A 19069-nucleotide genomic window follows, 5' to 3' on the forward strand; every position below is an offset into this window, starting at 1 on the left:
CCAACTTAGCGCTTTAGTCGCTATATTTAGCGACTTCTGCGACCCCTCTAGCACTTTTATTTCAAAAAAGCGGCTAGCGTCACATCTAGCAGCTTTTTTCTGCTACTGGACTTTAGCGACAACATCTAAAAGCAGCGAACTCTGCTCTCCAGAGCGAGTAGATTGGTAACCCCGCCTCCTGCTCTCCTCTATCTTGTCTCCTGTCATGATTCATGCAGATATTATTTCATCCAAATGAAAAATGGAGAACAGATAAGCAGATCATGGCTTGTCTACAGTGAAAAGAAGGACTGGGTTATTTACTTTGGCCTTTTTGGAAACACAGGAAGGAGCAATCAGCTAAGTGAGCTTAGTGCTTGGAAAAAATCTTTCATTCCTTTAGAGACAGCATGAAAAGTCAGCTGAGTACAAAACATAGAGAGGAAAACAAGAAGAGAGGGACACAACCTAGAACAGATAATGTATGTTTATTTTATTAAAATTTCTGCATCTGTATAATGGGTCTATTTAATCATTTTATGTTTTCCTTTGCTCAGTAGTAATGACTGAACATCACAGTTAGTTTGATGTTATGGATGGGATTTTCTTTAAGCATGAAATAATCAGATTATTATATTAAATAGGAAAATGTTTGGTCTAATGAAAAAAGGGAATAATTAGCAGCTGGATCCCGACTGTTAAAAAAATCCACCACCAGATCCCGCTGGAGCGTTTCTTTACTACAATCTTTGCTTTTTAGAAATATAAGTTCTGTTAAAACCTGTTTGTTTGCCCCTTTTGTGTTTAAAGTCTGTGCAAATTCAGTTTTCTACAAGATTATAGAAAAAAATATTTTGGATTTTGATCAGTTTATAGACAAAATCATCAGAATTAAAAGAAACTGTAGAAAAAACCTAAATAAAATGGACATTTGGCTGATGTTCCAACCCATAGAGAAGCAACTTTACAGGTTAACAGTGCTTCTGTTTTTTCCTGCTCAGGGTCACAGCACCATGTTCCCACCCTGTGTTTGCTCAGGTGGTCTCACCCCACTGGAAAGTCATCAGCTAGAAGCAGAACAGCTGAACAAAGTGGACTGAAACACATCTACCACATGAAAAGACCACACCTTGTTTTTCTAGAACTTTATCATCAAAAGAAATTCACAAAATAATCTTTAAAAACAAAATATTTACATATTTATATATATATAATATATATAGATCTATATATGTAGAGCTTGCAAAATGTCTATAAATTAAACTTGACACTGAAGTGCATGATACATCTTAAAGTTTGAAATTTTCTGACGGATGAAATGATTTTATGCTGAAAAGTCCATCATCCGTAATAAAAGGCCATGAAGGGTGCGTGTGCGAGGTGCACACCCCCGCTTCCACAGGGGACGGCCGATCCAGCCCGACTGCAGCCCAGAATCAGGCCCACATCCAGAGCCAGGAGCCCGTTATCAACCCCATCGTCCCACATTTGTCCATCAGTGTCCTGCAGAATTCTCAGAGAGGTTTTTCCACCTGTTAGCTCCTCATTGGAGATAAGCCTCCCCAGGTGCATGTTTACCAAGCTATGGCCATCGCCTCCTCCGCCGCCGGCTGCCGCGTCCTGCAGGTTCTGCAACAGGAACAGGAGGTCCACCTTCAGCTCTACTGCGTCGCCCAGAGAAATCAGGCTGTACCTGCAAGCAAAACAAACATTAATACCAATAAACCAAAATTCAGCAGTTGGATTAAGGAAATATCTACAAAATTACAATATTACTTTCATTGTAAAAGGGAAATTATCTCTATTTCAAGCTATTTGGGGTCCTTTTATGGAATATATAGAAAACATGGATATGAGGGGTGATGGGGATGAACTATGGTGGCAGCTGGTTTCCTAAAGTGTCCTAAAATAAGCTTCGATATTAGTATAACCAATGATTTTACTTGAATTATACATTTAAATTTGTATTTTCTGAACTATGTATAATAATAAAACTATTTCTTTTGGAAACAGAGAAACCATTATTGTTGTAATTGTTATTTTTTTTCAGGGGGATTTGTGTTTTTTGTTCTTTGTTTCCTCATATGCTCTGTGTGTTATAAGTGTTGCTCTAAAATATCCTGGTGTGCAAGAAACGACAAGCTGAATGTAAGTCGACTACCCTGAAATTTTCCTTTAATGTGAGAGCACACCTATGTTCTCTATATTATTGGAAATACTGTTGAAATATCTATAAAGATAATGGTGAAAATAGTGAATATTAAATTTCATGATCGCAGTTTCGGTTTGTTGTTTTATCTTCTGCTGATGATCCCGTGTGAAATAGGAAGCGTGATTTTACCTGGTGGGGAAATTGTGCTTCACCATGAAGGGAATGATGGGGGTGATGTTGAGATGCTGGGGGTTGGAGAGCTGAAGATGAAGCTCGGCTCTCCTCACCGTCATCGCTAAAATCTCCCTGGTCAGGACGAATTCAACACCCGCATCTGGTGGAAGAAGAAGAAGCAGAACATTCAGTCGAGTGTTTCATAGAACAGAGTCACGTTTTTAGCCTAGACTGACAGCGGAGGACGCTCATGTCTCCAAATATCAGCTGGATGCACAAACATCTCAATAACCTCAGTGAAAAAGCAACACAAACAGAATGAACCACTAATACCTCATTTTTCATCTGTTTATGACTTTCGTTCTTTATTACTTAGATACTGGAGCCGAGCTTTATCCACACCTGTATGGGTCAGTTATTAGAAAGCCGAGGGGGCGGAGTCTCCCCGCTCTGAGTGGAGGTTTCTACACTGCAAAAACGATCCAGGAATAAGTAAAAATTTCTTAAATTGTGTATTTCCCCTCAATTTGAGCAGGTAAATAAGATTATTTGCCAATAGAATCAGTAGTTTTGCTCTTAAAATAGGATAATTAGATAATATGCACTTTAAATAAGACAATATAATTGTTTTTTCTTATTTTAAGTGTAAATTGTCTTGTTCCATTAGCAAAGTGTCTCACTTACCACATAAATTCAAGAAAAAAATTGACTTATTTTAAGATGAAATGACTCATCTAGACTCAATAAGATTTAATTTTTTTTCCAGTGTAATTGCTGTGTTAATCTCCATGGATACCTGAACAATTTGCAGAGAGAAAATCAAACCCAGGATTTCCATGTATGCAGACGACACGGTCCTTGTTTGAGTCGCAGTTATCAAGTCACTAAGATCCATAACTCTGCTACGCCTTTAACCCTTAATAAAGCAAGTTACCGTTTTTGATCACTTGCATGTCCCCCCCCCCCCCGTCCCTCACTGAGGGAAATGTCCAGCCATTTAGCTAAGATCCTGCGCTCTGTGCTGTTATTTGACCAATTAGATGAACCCTTGAATTATATATTACCTACTGTAAATAAAGCAGAAAAAGAAAGTTTAAAAAGTCAAGAAAAAAAGGTAAAAAGCTGATTGAAAAGTTAAAGACTTAATAAGCCTAGTTAACAATTATATTTAGGTTTATAAACTAAAAAATGTCAGTGCCAGTATCAGCATTAATGCCTCTAAGGTTGTTGTATTAAAAATGTGTTTCTTTCACTCTCTGAGTGTTTTTCATGAATTTCTTCTTGAAGCACTTTTGTTATTTTTCTTAATATATTCGGGCAAGTTGGCGTATTTTTTTTTTCCATCAAAATATCCATATTTTTTGAATGTTACAAAGGAAATGAGGTCTTGTCCTGGATTCCAATAACACTATTGGCTTGAATATTTGATTTTCACAGTATTTCACCAAGGCTTACAAGCATTTATGTCACAGTTCTTCATGCTGTCTCTATGTCACGGTTGCTCCATATCATTTCCTTATTAGCATCACTAATCTGCTATCATCACCTTATCTTTTCCAAACCAACAGGTTACATCTTTGCTCCAACTAATCCCTCCCCCCTTTCAGTGTGATTCAGACTCAACAATGCCTACGTTTGCATTTAAAATGTTACCATGGCAAACAGATTTAGAGGAGGGAGATGTGTTCATATTTCTTTATTTGGAGTTTTTTTCCATTAGACGCAGAGAAGGAAGTAACTTCCGGGTGTTTTTGAAATGCTCCATAACTGATCAAATGTTAAGGCTGTTTATGGTATGCATCCTTTTTTTAGATGTTTAAATTATATCTGTTCCTCATGTGACCAAAGCTTAAAAACCTCCTTCAGCTACAGTAGGAATGCATCCTTTGTAGCAGAGGTTTCTAAGCCTTTGACCGTCTCCTCTGCCTTAACCGGCTTCGATTTCCATATGGACAGTATGGCTCTGCACCCCCGTACCAGTTTTCAGTTGCTGATTTGCATTTTCCATTCAACGAGGAGGCTGCAGTTCACCAAATAAGCTAGAAAACAAGGCCTCACATTGCAGCTGTGTGACAGGGCTCAGTTGATGTGATTATCTGCTTTCCGTTTGGCATTAAATTAAATTCCCTCTTCAGTTGGTTTCACTAAATCCTTCGCTCCAAATGCACAGCTGCAGGAAATAGTTTGTGCTGCTGTGTTTTATTTATAGAAATATGCTCTAATTATTTTCCCTCCTGGTCACTAACTCTTCAGTCTTCAGTTATACCATAAAGACATAATTAGGGCAGAAATGAGGAAAGCTGCTGTATTTCTAATAAAGCATGTGTTGATGTTTAATCCCACTGAAAAGTGAAGATCTGTCATAGCAAACTTTTCGTAAAGCAACTACATCTTTGATTTTTTTAGTTAAGGATAATTAAACATTTTTAGGACCCTGCTGGTTTAGAGACGGATTTATTTAAGATGGGTGACATGGCTCTCTGCCCAGGGCAGCAAGGGTAGGAGAGCAGCACAACACATACAAACGTTATGGCTCAGCTGTTCATAAAAAACCCCAGACATGCACTGGAAAAAATCAAAATCTAGATGAGTAATTTTTTCTTAAATTAAGTGCGTCTACTCTTGGATTAAGGAGGTAAAACAGACATTTTGCCAATGGAACAAGACAATTTACACTTAAAACAAGAAAACACAATTGCATTGTCTTATTTCAAGTGCATGTTATCTAATTATCTTATTTTAAGAGTAAAAATACTCATTTCATTGGCAAACTATTTCATTTACTGACTCAAATTAAGGGTAAATGCGCTTAATTTAAGCCCTTTTTACTTATTTCTAGATTGTTTTTCCAGTGTGCTTTTATTTTTTGCAATTTCTGCACTGGAAAACGATCTATAAAGAAGTACAAATTTCTCAAATTAAGTGTGTTTACCCTTAATTTGAGTAGGTAAATGAGATGATTTGCTAATGGAATAAGTATGTTTACTATTAAAATAAGATATTTAGATCAAATGCACTTGAAATAAGACAATGCAGTTGTGTCTTCTTATTTTAAATCTAAACTGTCTTAGTCCATTGGCAAAATGTCTCTTTTACCTCCTCAATTCAAGAACAAATGCACTTAGTTTAAGGAATAATGACTTATCTAGATTTAGATTTTTGTCCAGTGTGCAGAAGGTGGACAGACACCAAAGCTAATAAAGGACTATTTGAATGTTTTTAAAGAGCTGATCAGTTTATCTGTTGGACCTGAGAAAACAAAGACTAAATAATTATGCACCCATCCTGCAGGTTTTAGAAATGTCTCTGCATTAAAGCTCTGTTCATCAGCCATCAATGAAAAATAGGTGCTCTGAAGCAGACGGACGTCTAAAACATGCACACTGCAAAAAATATAAATCTCAATAAGTTATTTTTTCTTAAAATAAGTGTGTTTTTCCTTGATTTGAGGAGATAAGTAAGACACTTTGCCAATGGAACAAGACAATTTCCTTTTAAAATAAGAAAAAACTATTTTATCGTCTTATTTCAAGTAAATATTATCTAACTATCTTATTTTAAGAGTGAAAATACTCATTCCATTGGCAAATCATCTTATTTACCTGCTCAAATTAAGGCTAAATATACTTAATTTAAGCCATTTTTTACTTATTTCTGGATTGTTTTTGCAGTGCAGGACACCGGCCCTCCTGGACAGACTGAGGTCTAGTGTGGGGGCAGGAAGGGATTCCCTCACACAACCTTTCAGGCAAAACTGCATCCCTTTATAGATGTGATATGTTGTCTGTCTTCTCAAAAACTTTACAAGCTTGTTTCTGTTCAAAAGAAAAATTTCCTCTCTACTTTCGCTGAGAAAGAGGATTTCTGCAAAATCAACAACACAATATAAGGAGTGTTGGCCTAGTGGTTAGAGCAGTGTGCTTGTGCTCTGAGAAGGTTGTGAGTACCCGGTTCAATCTCCACAACCTGACCTTTAACCCCACACGGCTCCCCGGGCGCTGCACAATGGCAGCCCACTGCTCACAAAAATCTAAATAAGTCATTCTTTTCTTAAAATAAGTGCATTTAGTCTTGAATTGAGGAGGTAAGTGAGACACTTTGCCAATGGAACAAGACTACTTCCATTTAAAATAAGAAAAAGCAACTGCATTGTCTTATTACAAGTGAAAATTATCTAATCATCTTATTTTAAGAGTAAGATTACTCATTCCATTGACAAATCATCTTATTTAACTACTAAAATTAAAGGTAAATACACTTATTTAAGGAATGTTTACTTATTTCTAGATGATTTTTTTTACAGATGAAGGGGATGGGTTAAATGCAGAGTGTTAATTTCTCCAATGTGAGATCAATAAAGGTCAAAGTTCAATTAAGGAAACTGCCAGTTTTTGTTTATCCAGGAGACATTTCTGCAGGTCAGGGACTTCATGCAGTCACATGGGATTCATTTCAATTTCAAACCAAGGATTTGATCATAATTATAGTAACTTGGAGCAGCAGAAGCAAAGTGACCTCTGACCATGTAATGTGGATCCTCACCTCCTCTCAGCCTGCCTTGAATCCCTTTAACGCTCCTGCAGCCGCCTCCCTCCTTGCAGCAGCGGTAAACCCGTCGGATAAAACTGAAGAGAGATTTCCCGGGAAAAACCAACCCACGCAAGGCTCCGGGGGAAAAGGGCCGCACCCGGAGCTGCAGCACCGTGGATCCATCCCGGGGAGCCTGCTGCATGTTCTCCATCCAGGGGCCTCCCAGCTCCGCGCAGCGCGCCGCCGCGCGCCTCCACCGCGTCTCTCTATCCGTGCGTAAAACCTGTCTAGATGATCCATCCGCGGTCTGTGCAGACTGTAACCGGAACCCAGGCGAGTCCAACGCGCGACCCAAGACTCCGACATCGCTTGTTAGTAAGAAAACAAATGAAACAATCCGTAGGTAGTGTGGAGCAGCCATGATGGGAGCCTAAACTCTGCGCTTTTCCAAACTGACTGACTTCTCTCCGCTCTATATACCCCGCTGACAAAAGGCACAGCTCATCATTTAGAATTTGAATCCCTCCTCTCAGTCCCTGCCCCCTTTTTTTGTCCCTGCTCCTTAAACTACTCATTTGACCCCTGCTGCTTTCTTTTAATGCGCCTGCATAATGAGGCGCCCCAAAGCGCGCCGCCCAGCTCCTTTCACATTCAGCCGCTCTACTAATGACTCTAATCAGCCCATATTTGGAGCAGGCTTTATTTACAGCAGCAAAGCATCAGGGAATAAAACTACATTCACACATCCATGTGTTTAGTTATGTTGTGCACACTCCCCTTTTTTCATCAGGGTCATTTTAGAAACTAAAAGTGAGAAAACAATGGGGGCCACTGCTGCTGGCCCTAAGAGGGCCCCTGTGGCTTTAAACATGGAGTAACAAAAAGAAGGGATTCACATGGTTTGGATTGAAAGAGCGCAGTAGAACAACAACAAGCAGAGCTTTTAGATGTTTAACATTTTTATTCTTTAATAAAAGCTGAAATGGAGAAAATAAAGCAACAGAATCAGAACTTTTAATGTTTTAATAAGAGCTGGAGGGAAAAAAAGATTTAAAAAAATAAAATATCAGCAGCTTGAAGGTTATGGAATGGGTGTTTGTTGTGTAAACAAATCAAATTCTATAAGAGCTCACATATATCTTACATTCAAAGCAGATGAAAAAAAAAACAGTCAGAAAGTTTTTTCCACCATTGAAACTTTTCCACATTCTCTCATCTTCCAACCAGCACAGAGCCGTGAATGCCTGGAGTTTGACTAGGCCATTTTCATACATATTCATGTCACCACCACTATGTTTTAGAATCAGCTGGATGTTTTAGGGTTGTTGTCTTCTGCCTTTTTCTTCTGCAGCTTTTGTTTATTTTAATAACTCTGAACAGTTTTAATGTTGCCGTTGAAAAAAAAGGATCCCACAGCATGATGCAGCCACTTATGACACACCAGCAGACTCTTTATTCTAAGCTTTAATTAGGCGGCATCATAATGTAACTAGTTTTGCTGTTTTATTTGGAGATATCAGGTTGAAAGCTGCGTTTCATTCTCTGTGTTGCTAAAAATAAGCAATAAAGTTTCAAACTCCTGTGAATTTTGTCAGCATGTATCGATCTGAGATCTGCTGAAGCTTTTAAAGTTAAGAGCCGGGTCTTCTTTTCATTGGCTGAAGTTCTGGGTCCGGTCGGCCCGATCACAGCAGGTTGACCCCGTGTTTGAGCAGCCGGTGCCGGGCCTTGCTGGGCAGCGAGAAGGCGCTGTCCTGCTGGTTGGGGATGCCGGAGTTCCTCATGGATCCGCCGTGCTGCTGGAAGAAGGTCTCCTGCGCGACGCTGCGGGTCCCGTACACGGCAGTACCGGCGTTCCTGAGAGGGAAACGGAGCGCAAACATTTTTACTTAAAGCTCAAAAAACGGCGCTGAAAGAAAGGAGCCCATAGTTTGAAAAAAGCATTAAAAGATGTACGATGATAACCATGAAAACCTGACAAATTACCCCACTGTCACACACACACACACACACCCTGAGGAACAAGATCTCCCCCGACCAGAGCTGACCTGATAATAGCCTCCTGCAGAGTCTCAGTGTCAAAGAAATGCGAGTGGAGCAGCGATGTGGCTCGGACAAAAGGATGCTCCGGGGCTCCCCCAGGTCGGCCAGACACGTTGGCTGCAGAGACACACAATGACAGAGGACCGTTAACCCGGCAGCTGCACAAAGGAATGCTGATCACAGCTCGACTAATTAGCCGTCAGCCCATCAGGGACAGATATAAACCAGCAGAGCTGATCTGTTGGGGAAGAGGAAGCACAGGGCCTTACTGGTTAGAGTGTGCTGGATGGAGTCATGATGGGCGAACAGGTAAGGGCCCGCAGCACCGGGGGCCGCCGCAGGAATGGCTCTGAGATGGGCCTCCAGTCCGTTCAGGGAAGCCAGGCTGCTGTGGTTCTAAAAAAAAACCAAAAAACATCTTTAGTTATCAGCTGCAGTGATGTCATCTCCATGAACATGCTTCTCCTCACCACTTCCTCCAAAGACGCAGTGTCACTCATGAACCCGGGCTCCACCAGCAGGGCCAGCACCAGGCTGTTGACCCTGTGCGTGTACAGCGTCATGGCAACCAGAGGGCTGTCCTCCAAGCTGTCAGGAGCCCAGGAACCAGGAGGAGGCTGCCTGCTCTCCCCCTTGAGGCCCGCTGTCATCTTTTCTTCTCCAAACGAATCGTCAGCTGAGAAGGTCGCCGAGGGCGCTCCGTTCAGATAGACGCTTTCCTCAAACGCTGAACTGTCTCCTTCGCTGAGCGTCTGGCTCACTACGTCTCCGCTGCTGTAAAAACTGTGATAGTGCAACTCATCCGGGTCTCCCTCCACCGCTTCAGGAGCGTTTGTTCCATTCGAACACGGTGACAGAGGAGAGGGGGAATCAGGGGCTCTCTGCGACGGAGAGTCTTCAGATCCAGACAGATGAGGGCTGATGGAGCCTTTCTGAGGCGACTGGCAGGACGCCGGACGAGGCGGCTCCGACTCGCAGGAGGCTGCGTCCGACAGGGTTCTGGAAAGCCTGGTCTTCTTTGGGGGGGCGTCTTTCTCTGGAGCAGGATGGAAACTGAAAGGTGTAAAAAATCCAGACAGTTAGAGGCCTCAATACGGCTCACCACCCAGGGCCACACAGCTGCTGGATGGCAGGGGCGGTCAGTTTCATTTTAGTAAAGGATGATATTAGGCCCAGTATGCAAATTACACAATAATCACTAAATTAAAACATTAGACAAGATTTAATCATTTTTTTACTGATTGGATTTGGAATTAGATGATAATTAGAGGTCGTTCACATTTTACCAAGTTTTCAAAACATAATATTTTTGCAAAACTCAAAAAAGTAGAAATTTGGCCCCATTTTTATTTTATTGTAACTATGAAGTTATGAACACAGGTGACATCTGTTATTGTTTCTGAATCCTTATTTAATCACTGCTACACTTTATGGAATGGAAAAGTTCATTTGTTGTCTGAAAAGCTGCACTAAACGAAATTTCATTTTGTATACACAAAATTACAATAAAAGTTGTCAAAGTCTAATTTACTAACCGACTATAATAAAAGTGCAGTGCAGGGGCGGTGTTGACCTAGTGGTACGTTGTGCTCCGGGAAGGTGGAAAGTACCTGGTTTGATTCCCACAGCCTGCACACTGGGTCCCTGAGCAAGACCCTTTACCCCACACTGCTCCCCGGGCGCCGCACAGTGGCAGCCCACTGCTCCCCAAGGGGAGGGGTTAAATGCAGAAAGTAAATTTCTCCAATGTGAGATCAATAAAGTTGAATTAATTAAAATAAAAGAAATTATTAAATATCAGTTTTAATGTGAGCTGAAGGATCATCATTTAAAAAGTAAATGCGTGTTTTTTTATTTCGCAGATTTCTGAAAATAAAGAAAATTGTGCAAAACAAGCTGGTATGATAAAAAATGAAACCTCTTTGAATCAGAAGACGTCTGGTTTAGATTTAGAGAAGATTAAAGGACATAATCTAATCTGGATTATCCTGAACTGATTTTAAAAATAATCTAAAAGCAAAATCTGGGGAACCTTCCCTCTGATTTTAAGAGACACAGAATGAGCTTTATTAGCATGGAGGTTCTGTGTTTGGTTGTAGAGTCCAGGAGGGAAAACTTTACCGGGAGGTTTTGTCCACAGGAGCAGATTTCAGGTCCTGGAGCTCTGATGGTGTCAGGAACACGGCCGCTGAGCTAACAGAACCGCCGTCTGAGCTAGCTGGACTCTCTCCACTCGACCGCTGGATCTGAAAACAAACATTTCCTGTTAAAGTAACACTTTGGTTTCCAACAGACTTTACTTTTTAAGAGAATTTTGTCATTATCAATAAAAAAATATATATAATTAATGGTCTGTTAAGTGATGCTACAAAGCTGCTAGGCTAACTGTTTAGCCTAGCATGACATACAGTATGCTAATAGGTAAAATCTCCACAAAATCAGTTATAAATCAAACTATAACTAGATTATTAAATTCAAGCCAGATGTGATTTTTTGCCAGCTTATTTAATATTTATCTGCATTAAGACCATCATTCCTACCTTAGAGTACGATTCGCTCTCATGAACTATGACCTTTATGGTTAACTCTGGAGGCATCTGTGTGCTGACGACCCTGGAAGAGATCAGGAGATATTAGGAAGACAAAAAATAATAATAACAGGTGAGAAAAAAGAGAAATCAGCTGACCTTCCTCTAAAAAGGATGCAGCCTGCCAACACTAGGGGGCAACGCTGGCAGGCCTGAAGGATGAGGGCAGCTTTGAGGAGAAGAAGTGGATCAACCTGAGAAGAAGAGTCTGTTATTGCTTTTCAGGAAGAGTTTAGACGTTTCCAGCAGCTTTTTGGGACAGAGGAAGCTGCCGATGATCAAACCTGAATTTATTTATGTCATCTGTGACTCTCCACAGCAAGAAAAAAACTTTTCCTCATTTTATAATGTTACAGATTCACACCTTAGTGCTTCTTAGATGGATTTTATGTTTTAAAACAAAACAAAGTAGCAAAGAAAGGTGAAGCAGAATGTTAAAAAATCTTAAATCATCACATTTAAATATATAGCCCACTGCAAATATAATATAGTTAATGATAAGATATAATAAAAATAAAATAAAAAGAAGAATTATTTCTTTCAGAAATCCTATAATCTGAGTCCATATTTAATATCAGGAATAATTCAGCTTTCTCTGAAGGCCTCTGAGGTTTGGATCACAAAGACCAAGAAGGTTATTGTTCAATAAAACAAATCAAATGACGAAAAAACTGAATTAAAAAAAACCTTTCTAATAGCTCAAATAAAATTAAAACTAGACCTTGCAAATTAAAAAGAAAACTGACTGAAATATTAATAAGAGTTTACAAAACTAATTGATTTTAAAGAGAGGATTTGCTTAGTTTCATTTATTTCTTTATCATAATGCATGATTCCAATTTTGCGTCTGATCCAACAGCAGATCGAGTCTGATGAGGTCGTGGCTTTTAGCGTTCATTGAGAGTCGATGGGGTTGATCGCACCTGACACAATTTTACGCAAGAGGAGCTGCAAAGGTCTGCCTGAGACGGAGCCCAGGTCTATTTTAGTCAGACTACGCAGCAATTCAGCGGTAATTTCATGGGTCTGACAGGAAGAGAGACACGGTTATAGAGTAAAACAAAATAAAATCTGTTTATTCACACAGGGAAAGAGTCACTTTAGAGTCGCACATCGCGTATACAGGAAGCAGGACACACTGGTGTAAAAATAATGAATGAAACATTAAAAAGTATAAAATTTTACCCACGATAGGAGTTCAGCAGGAAAGAAAACGGATAAAGTATTTATCCTCTTTAAACCTCACAATAAACCAAAATAACGAGGAGCAGACAGAGCAGGTAAGCGCAGCGTATCTCTATCAGCGTTCATTGATGTGTTTTCCTTTTCTTTAGATGGAGATTATATTTTATATATTCTACATGTTCTGGTTTGAGATGCTGCAAAAACTCTTTAAGTGGAGCTTTGCTTTATAGAATGCACCGGTGCTTTTTTTGTTTTTTATAATAATGATTTTTCCTAATCTGTCCAAGTCAAATGTGGGAAATTGTTTTATTCATGTATAGCACAGAGAGAGAAGAGAAACAGATCTGCCCACCCTGCAATTGTGGGGAGCAGTGTGGGGTTAAGGGTCTTGTTCAGGGACCCAGAGTGGAGGCTGTGGGGGTGGGAATTGAACTCAGAACCTCTAGGAGCTAACTGCAATGCTCTAACCACTAGGCCAGGGGTAATCAATTAAAAATCAGCGGGGCCCGAATACAGAAAATCATCAACCAGTAAAGGTCCGGAGACATTTTTAGTTATATTCTGTTACTTTAAACTGAATTTAACACTGAAATAAAAAGCGGGTTTTAATGCATCTATGTTATACATTTAATAAAAAAAAATAAAAAAAAACTTTTTGAAGAGTTTTTTGAAATAGAGAACAATCATTCAGTTTGGTATATAGACAATTTCCTGATTCACATGTTTAATTAATGAGAGCAGTGGACTTTATGCTGCCCTGCAAGGCTTTAAACCTGGGTTTGAATGGAGACTAAGCCATTCTCAAGCACATATCAAGGAGCTCATTTTGAGCCTGGATCCAGATTTATTTTTGATTCTGTTCATGGTGGAGAATCCTGCTTCACAGCAGCAGGTTGAGCCAAACATCCTCTAAATGTGCAGGGTCATCTTTGAGCACGCCATTTCACTTTTCTTTCACCAGTTCACCGCAGTTCACTTTCTCTGCTCTCTTTTTCTCATCCTCTTCTCCTTCTTTCCCATCGCCCGGCTCGCCACAGGTTTGCCTGCTGTGTCTAAAAGTAGCAGCAGCAGCAACTCAGACTGACAGCAGCTCATTGGCTAATCTGGATCACGTGGAGCCTGGAGCCGGACGCTCCGGAGGGCTTTACCGTATTAACAGGAGAAGCGGCGCAAGTGAAATTAGACACTGTCATCAGACACCATTCAGGAATTTATAAATGTTTTAAATCAGGTTGGGTTTGGATTAGCCAGCAGGTGGGTCCTGATTTGGACCGCAGTCCGCTAATCCGTGACCTCTGACCTAGGCCATCACTCCCCCCACTTTTAGACCCGTTTATTCTTCCCTTTAGCTAAAAACCCCTCAGCAGAACCACAGCTTTTCTCAGAGAGCTTTTCTGTAAACCATGAAAATCTTAATTACAATAAATAAAAGCTTAAAATGTTCTATAAACAACAAATCTTTTTCTGGAATGGGTGAAACAATCAATTAAACACTTTTGACCATATTTGAGCTTCTTTCTGCCTCGTGGAAACATTTTTGTTGTCTTTACAGAGAGATTCTTTGTCCTTAGAGACGTTTGGAGGTTTTACTGTGACACAGCAGAGCCTTTTCACACTGTCACATCCTGCCTCCTCTGCAGCAGACGGAGATAAGCAGCGAAAGCAGAACTGATGTCAAACTCACGTTGCTTAGGTCGATGGTTCTCACACTTTGGAAAATGTAGTGCAGCTCGGAGGGGCCCGACAGGACGTGGGAAAGGTACCGGGCCCATTGAGAGGCCAGGTTCTCCTTACTGCTGAGCTGCAAAATAATTGACCTCAGCTTAGAGAACGTTCTGTTCATGATGAAAGATTTAAACAAGTTCTATTCATAAACACATTTATGTTTTTTATTAATTCGTCTCGCTGTAATCCTTCTCTAAGTGACACACCTGATAGCTCTGACGAACTGATCCGTTGTAGAAGCAGAAGAGGCTGATGAGATGATCCAGGAGCTCACAGACGCTGACAGTAGGAACCTCCATGGAGCAGCCGAAAGCCTTCAGAGAACACAGTCAGAACGGGTTCCTGCTGGGGAGGGAGGAGAGCCAGGGCAGCAGGTCTTACCCAGAAGAAGTCCTCCTTCATGCGGATGGCGAACTTGCAGCGCCGCAGCCTCAGCGTTTGAACATCAGAGGAGGAAAGCTCCGAGACGCAGCGGCTGACGCCGGCCAGCTGACCGCAGAGCAGGTCCTGCATGTCCAGAGGGGTCTGAGAGGACAGAGAGGACAGAGAGGACAGGGGACAGCAGGTCTTTAGGGGGGCAGCTGGGTGGGGGGGGGTTAGAAAGGTGCTGTGGTGTGTGAGTCTGTCCTACATCTTCAGGGTAGAAGTAGCAGATGCCGTCCCTGGTGGGGTCCCCCTCCCCTCTGACCTTTGACCCATCATAGAGGAAGAAGTAAGTGCACCTGCAGCAGGAGGAGAGCAGAGCAGAGAGGAGTCTGATGGTGGAGGGTTATAGTCCTGAAGGTTTGGGTCTGAAACTGCTGGGTTTATAGAACCAGATCAGAACCGGATAAGAACAAGATTAAAACCAGATCAGAACCAGATCGGAATCAGATCAGAACTAGATCAAAACCAGATCAGAATCAGATCAGAACCAGATTTAAACTGGATCAGAACCAGATCAGAACAGGATTAAAACCACTTTAAAACCAGATCACAACAGGATCAAAACCGGATCAGAACCAGATCAGAATCAGATCAGAACCACTGACCCGCTCAGATCTTACTTCTTGGAGTCTGGCGGCTTCAGCTCAGCCATCAGTTATCTTCAGGGATCGATCATGGGTTTCCTCCTGCAGGCTGAGCATGGACTGACAGAAAGCAGCAGCCAGTCCGCAACAGCTGACCAGCTGTCCTAATGTCCCGCAGTCCTACCGTCCAGCCGTCCTAATGCCCCGCTGCGTAAAAACGGAGCGCAGAGGTTGGTGACCCGGAGCTCACTGGGCGCCTCTGTCCATTACTGCAAACCGACCTGTGAAGCTGTCAGTTCAGCTTGAGGAATGCAGCTCAGTCACACGCAGTAGAAGTCATGTGAAACTACGGGAAGCATGGAGGGACAAACTAGGCGGAATTCAGACGCGTTTCTCTTGAGACGGGAAATTATTCTGAATATAAACTAAATTATATCAACAGGTTTTTGTGAGTTGACTCCTTAATATAAGATCTTTAAAAAAGTGTTTGTAATATTTATTAGTCACAAAAAATGCAACAAAAAAAAAGATAGAAAGAAAATCACTTTTTGTTTTTTACAGACAAACCCTCCCATGAAAGAAAGGAAGTTAGAAGACCAAAAAACTGCAGCACTGCTTCAACATGTCTCTAATCTAGTAAAATGAAAAGTAGCTTTTCAAGGAAAAAACTCAGAGTAAAAAATATTTGGTAAAAAAGGTTATTTAATCACAGAGTAGAGACAGACTGAAATAAATTATATGCAAATTATTTTGTGTTTAAGACTTAAATAAAAAAACTGTAAAAATATATATATTGGAAAATATAGTCAGAGGAAATACTTCTACAGATCATTTTAAATAAAACATACAATAAAGTATGGATAATAGAAATGAACTACCTCTACTAACAATGTCAACTTTCTACTGTATATCAACTTGACCTTTGACATTTAAGAATATTAAATTTCATTGTAAAAAAAAAAAAAAAAAAAAAAAAAAGAAGGAGATAAGAATAATAAAAGTTATTGAAGATGAACTCCTCTAAAACTAGTATATGTTTAGGATTTATTCTTTGAATGTTTAGAAGCAGTTTGATTCAATCCTGGACTGGAAAAAAATAAAACAAAGACCAGATTAATTAAATCCTGCCATCAGGTATCATTATTCCTTATAAAAGAATAATAAAAGAGTAAATAAATAAAAGAAACTCGGTCAGACTGGAACTAAATCCAAACAACCCAGCACCCTTTCAGCCTCTAGCAGCAGTCATCCTCATCCTGTTTTCAGCGCTCGATTAGAAAGTCTGCCTGGAGCCATGAACGCGCACAGCCTGCAGCTGTGGACGAGCGGCGGGCGGCTTCCTCTCACACTGCTTCGATAAAACGCTGAAGCTGTTGCTGATTTTCAGCCTCCTCTTTGTTTCCGTTTCAGCATCATCCTTCTCCCTCTGAGCGCCTCTTTCTGCGGATCCACGCGGGAAGATCCACGGCCTCCCGGAGCGCCGTGGACGCGCAGGGGGGTGGGGGGGAGGGAATAATCCTAGCAGCTGCCTTTGTTCAGCATCCATTGAACCTGATGGTTAATAAACTCCTCACAAAAAGCAGGATTCAGACTTTAAAGGACGGATTTACAACAGGAGGCAGATTTTTTTTTAAACAAATCCTCGTTTTTAATAAATTCATAAAAAATTAGTGACATAAAATAAACTAATTACAGACTAATTACATTAGAAACACAATAGAGGATTATAAATAATAATCTCAACTAAATATGACTAAATGTCTGAAGAATTCAAGCTTTATTGTAACATTTATTTCCTCCTTCTTTGCATTCAGATGAAATAATTAAAAATATGGTCAAAATACAGTTGAATAAACCAGAAATAAACCTGAATGTCTAAATATTACATTTTATACCTGATTATAGATGTTTTATGAGTGAAGTGAGGTCACTATATGTCCACACAGATCATATTCCACTAAAACATTCCACAGGAACCTAACAGTAAAAAATAAATGCAATTAAAAACAGGAGGACATCAGATCAATTCCAGTCATATTTTCCCTAGAATATTAACTCCTAAAATGTCAAAAAGTGGATAAAGTTCCGACGTTCAGCACAGAATGAGCCGTTTGCTCCTATTTGCCTGCAAACGGTCAAACATCATCAGAGTAAAGCGGCCAACGGCGAAGAACTGAAAGAGGTTTACAGTTTATTAACTCTGAAAAACACTCCTGGAAATAGATTTGATCTCTTTCTTTCTACTAAATTAATTTTTACACTGTAAAAAATGTAAACCTAAGTGAGTCTGTTTTTCTTAAAATAAGTGCTTTTTTTATTGAGCACACTTTTCCAATGGAGAAAGAGAATTTACATTTAAAATGAGAAAAAACCAACAACTGCATTTTCTTATTTTAAGTGCATAATATCTAATTATCATATTTCAAGGGTAAAAATGCTAATTCCATTGGCAGATCATCTCATTTTACTACTTAAATTAAGGGTAAATACATTTATTTAAAACATTCTAACTCATTTTCAGAACGTTTTTGCAGTGTAGTATTGCAGTGAGTCCTAGAAGTCCATCCTAGCTTTAAACTAGTTAATAATTAGTCTACTGTTGATTAAGTAGGTTAAAAACAACCAAACCTCAGACAAGGCTCCACATTTATTCCTATAAATTTATCTACATTTAATAATTTATTTTAGCAGTTTATTTAAAATCTCATAAAAAGCAATAAATTACAAGCATTTATTTCTATTAGTTTTAATGATCACGAATTCCTCTAATTAAAACCCAATATTCAGTTCTTTGATCATTCAGAATAATGTTAAAAAAAGCAATAAATAAAGTTATTTTCTATGATTTCATCCTCCATTAGAGGAAGAAAGAAGCTGCCTGTTCAGAGAGAACTTAATAGAAAGGTTAGTGGAAGGAAAACATGTGGGAGGAAACAGTGATTGTTCGGCTTTAAAATCCAAACATTTACAGAACATCTGGAACATCTGCTGCATTCCTCATGGTAAGCTACTTCTGCACCACAGGAATCTAAAATGAAAAATGACCTGTTAGGTTTCTAGCGGTTTAAATGTCTTTTTTAGGTAACAGTCATTTTTTTAATATTATGTGTCGTGTTTCCACAGTCGGCGCTGAATTAGATCAAAGGCTGCTGGAGCAGTCTGGAACATCCAGTGCATGGACAAACCTGCCAGCTGTTATAATGGCTTTATATCATGTTAGGATTTTATGACAAACTAAATAACAAATATTTTAGCTGCAAGTCATTCCAGTCAAAAACAAGAAGTGTGAGTAATTAATCTAGAAATAATGACTTCCTTTATTTTTCTGCATGTTTTTGATGCTGAAGGACAAATAAGTCGGATTAAAGTGTGACTGTATGGAGCTTCAGGTCTCGGAGGCTTCCTTCATATGATGACTGCTGTGTTTGATCTTCCTGCTCATAACTAAATAAATAAATCCTAAGCTGTTTGCAGTCTGCTTATTTTCAGTCTGGTGATTCCTTCATTAAATCAACTGCGGGAAATTTTGATATTGAGACTATTTTAGAAAAACTGGATATGGAGCTCAAGAAGAGACGGCTTGGATTGACACCGAAAAAGAGATTTGTCATCTGAGAAAACGGGATTGAAAAGTCCTGTAACAGTCAATCAACGTTTCTACTGAAAAAGTAAAAAATCGCGAC

General features: G+C 39.8%; 2 protein-coding genes across 2 annotated transcripts; both read right to left on the reverse strand.

Annotated features, from left to right (window-relative positions):
* Nucleotides 1–470: 470 nt before the first annotated feature.
* Nucleotides 471–7468, reverse strand: si:ch211-170d8.2 (uncharacterized protein LOC571755 homolog). Its single transcript, XM_038283374.1, has 3 exons — nucleotides 6848–7468; nucleotides 2321–2465; nucleotides 471–1672 (listed from the first exon to the last, which is right to left on the reverse strand). The coding sequence occupies exons 1-3, from the start codon at nucleotides 7254–7256 to the stop codon at nucleotides 1321–1323; spliced, it is 906 nt and encodes a 301-aa protein (XP_038139302.1). The 5' UTR covers nucleotides 7257–7468; the 3' UTR covers nucleotides 471–1320.
* A 375-nt stretch (nucleotides 7469–7843) lies between these two features.
* On the reverse strand, nucleotides 7844–15733 carry hps4 (HPS4 biogenesis of lysosomal organelles complex 3 subunit 2). The gene is made up of 12 exons (XM_038283375.1): nucleotides 15423–15733; nucleotides 15008–15098; nucleotides 14758–14901; nucleotides 14583–14690; nucleotides 14336–14452; nucleotides 11566–11660; nucleotides 11419–11491; nucleotides 11000–11124; nucleotides 9349–9931; nucleotides 9148–9274; nucleotides 8884–8995; nucleotides 7844–8692 (listed from the first exon to the last, which is right to left on the reverse strand). The coding sequence occupies exons 1-12, from the start codon at nucleotides 15452–15454 to the stop codon at nucleotides 8521–8523; spliced, it is 1779 nt and encodes a 592-aa protein (XP_038139303.1). The 5' UTR covers nucleotides 15455–15733; the 3' UTR covers nucleotides 7844–8520.
* Between the last annotated feature and the right edge of the window lie 3336 nt (nucleotides 15734–19069).

The sequence above is a fragment of the Cyprinodon tularosa genome, unplaced genomic scaffold (assembly GCF_016077235.1).
Source record: "Cyprinodon tularosa strain WSP-4 unplaced genomic scaffold, ASM1607723v1 ctg192, whole genome shotgun sequence".
NCBI lineage: Eukaryota > Metazoa > Chordata > Actinopteri > Cyprinodontiformes > Cyprinodontidae > Cyprinodon > Cyprinodon tularosa.

Excerpts from the sequence above, each read along its gene's own strand:
- si:ch211-170d8.2 (XM_038283374.1), bottom strand. The coding sequence starts at position 7,256 with ATGGCTGCTCCACACTACCTACGGATTGTTTCATTTGTTTTCTTACTA. Across the intron at positions 2,466-6,847 it reads TCAAGGCAGGCTGAGAGGAG|ATGCGGGTGTTGAATTCGTC; the intron begins GTGAGGATCCAC and ends TTCTTCCACCAG. Across the intron at positions 1,673-2,320 it reads AAGCACAATTTCCCCACCAG|GTACAGCCTGATTTCTCTGG; the intron begins GTAAAATCACGC and ends TTTTGCTTGCAG.
- hps4 (XM_038283375.1), bottom strand. The coding sequence starts at position 15,454 with ATGGCTGAGCTGAAGCCGCCAGACTCCAAGAA. Across the intron at positions 14,691-14,757 it reads TGAAGGAGGACTTCTTCTGG|GCTTTCGGCTGCTCCATGGA; the intron begins GTAAGACCTGCT and ends TGTTCTCTGAAG. Across the intron at positions 11,661-14,335 it reads GAACCATCGACCTAAGCAAC|GTTGATCCACTTCTTCTCCT; the intron begins GTGAGTTTGACA and ends TCTTCTTCTCAG.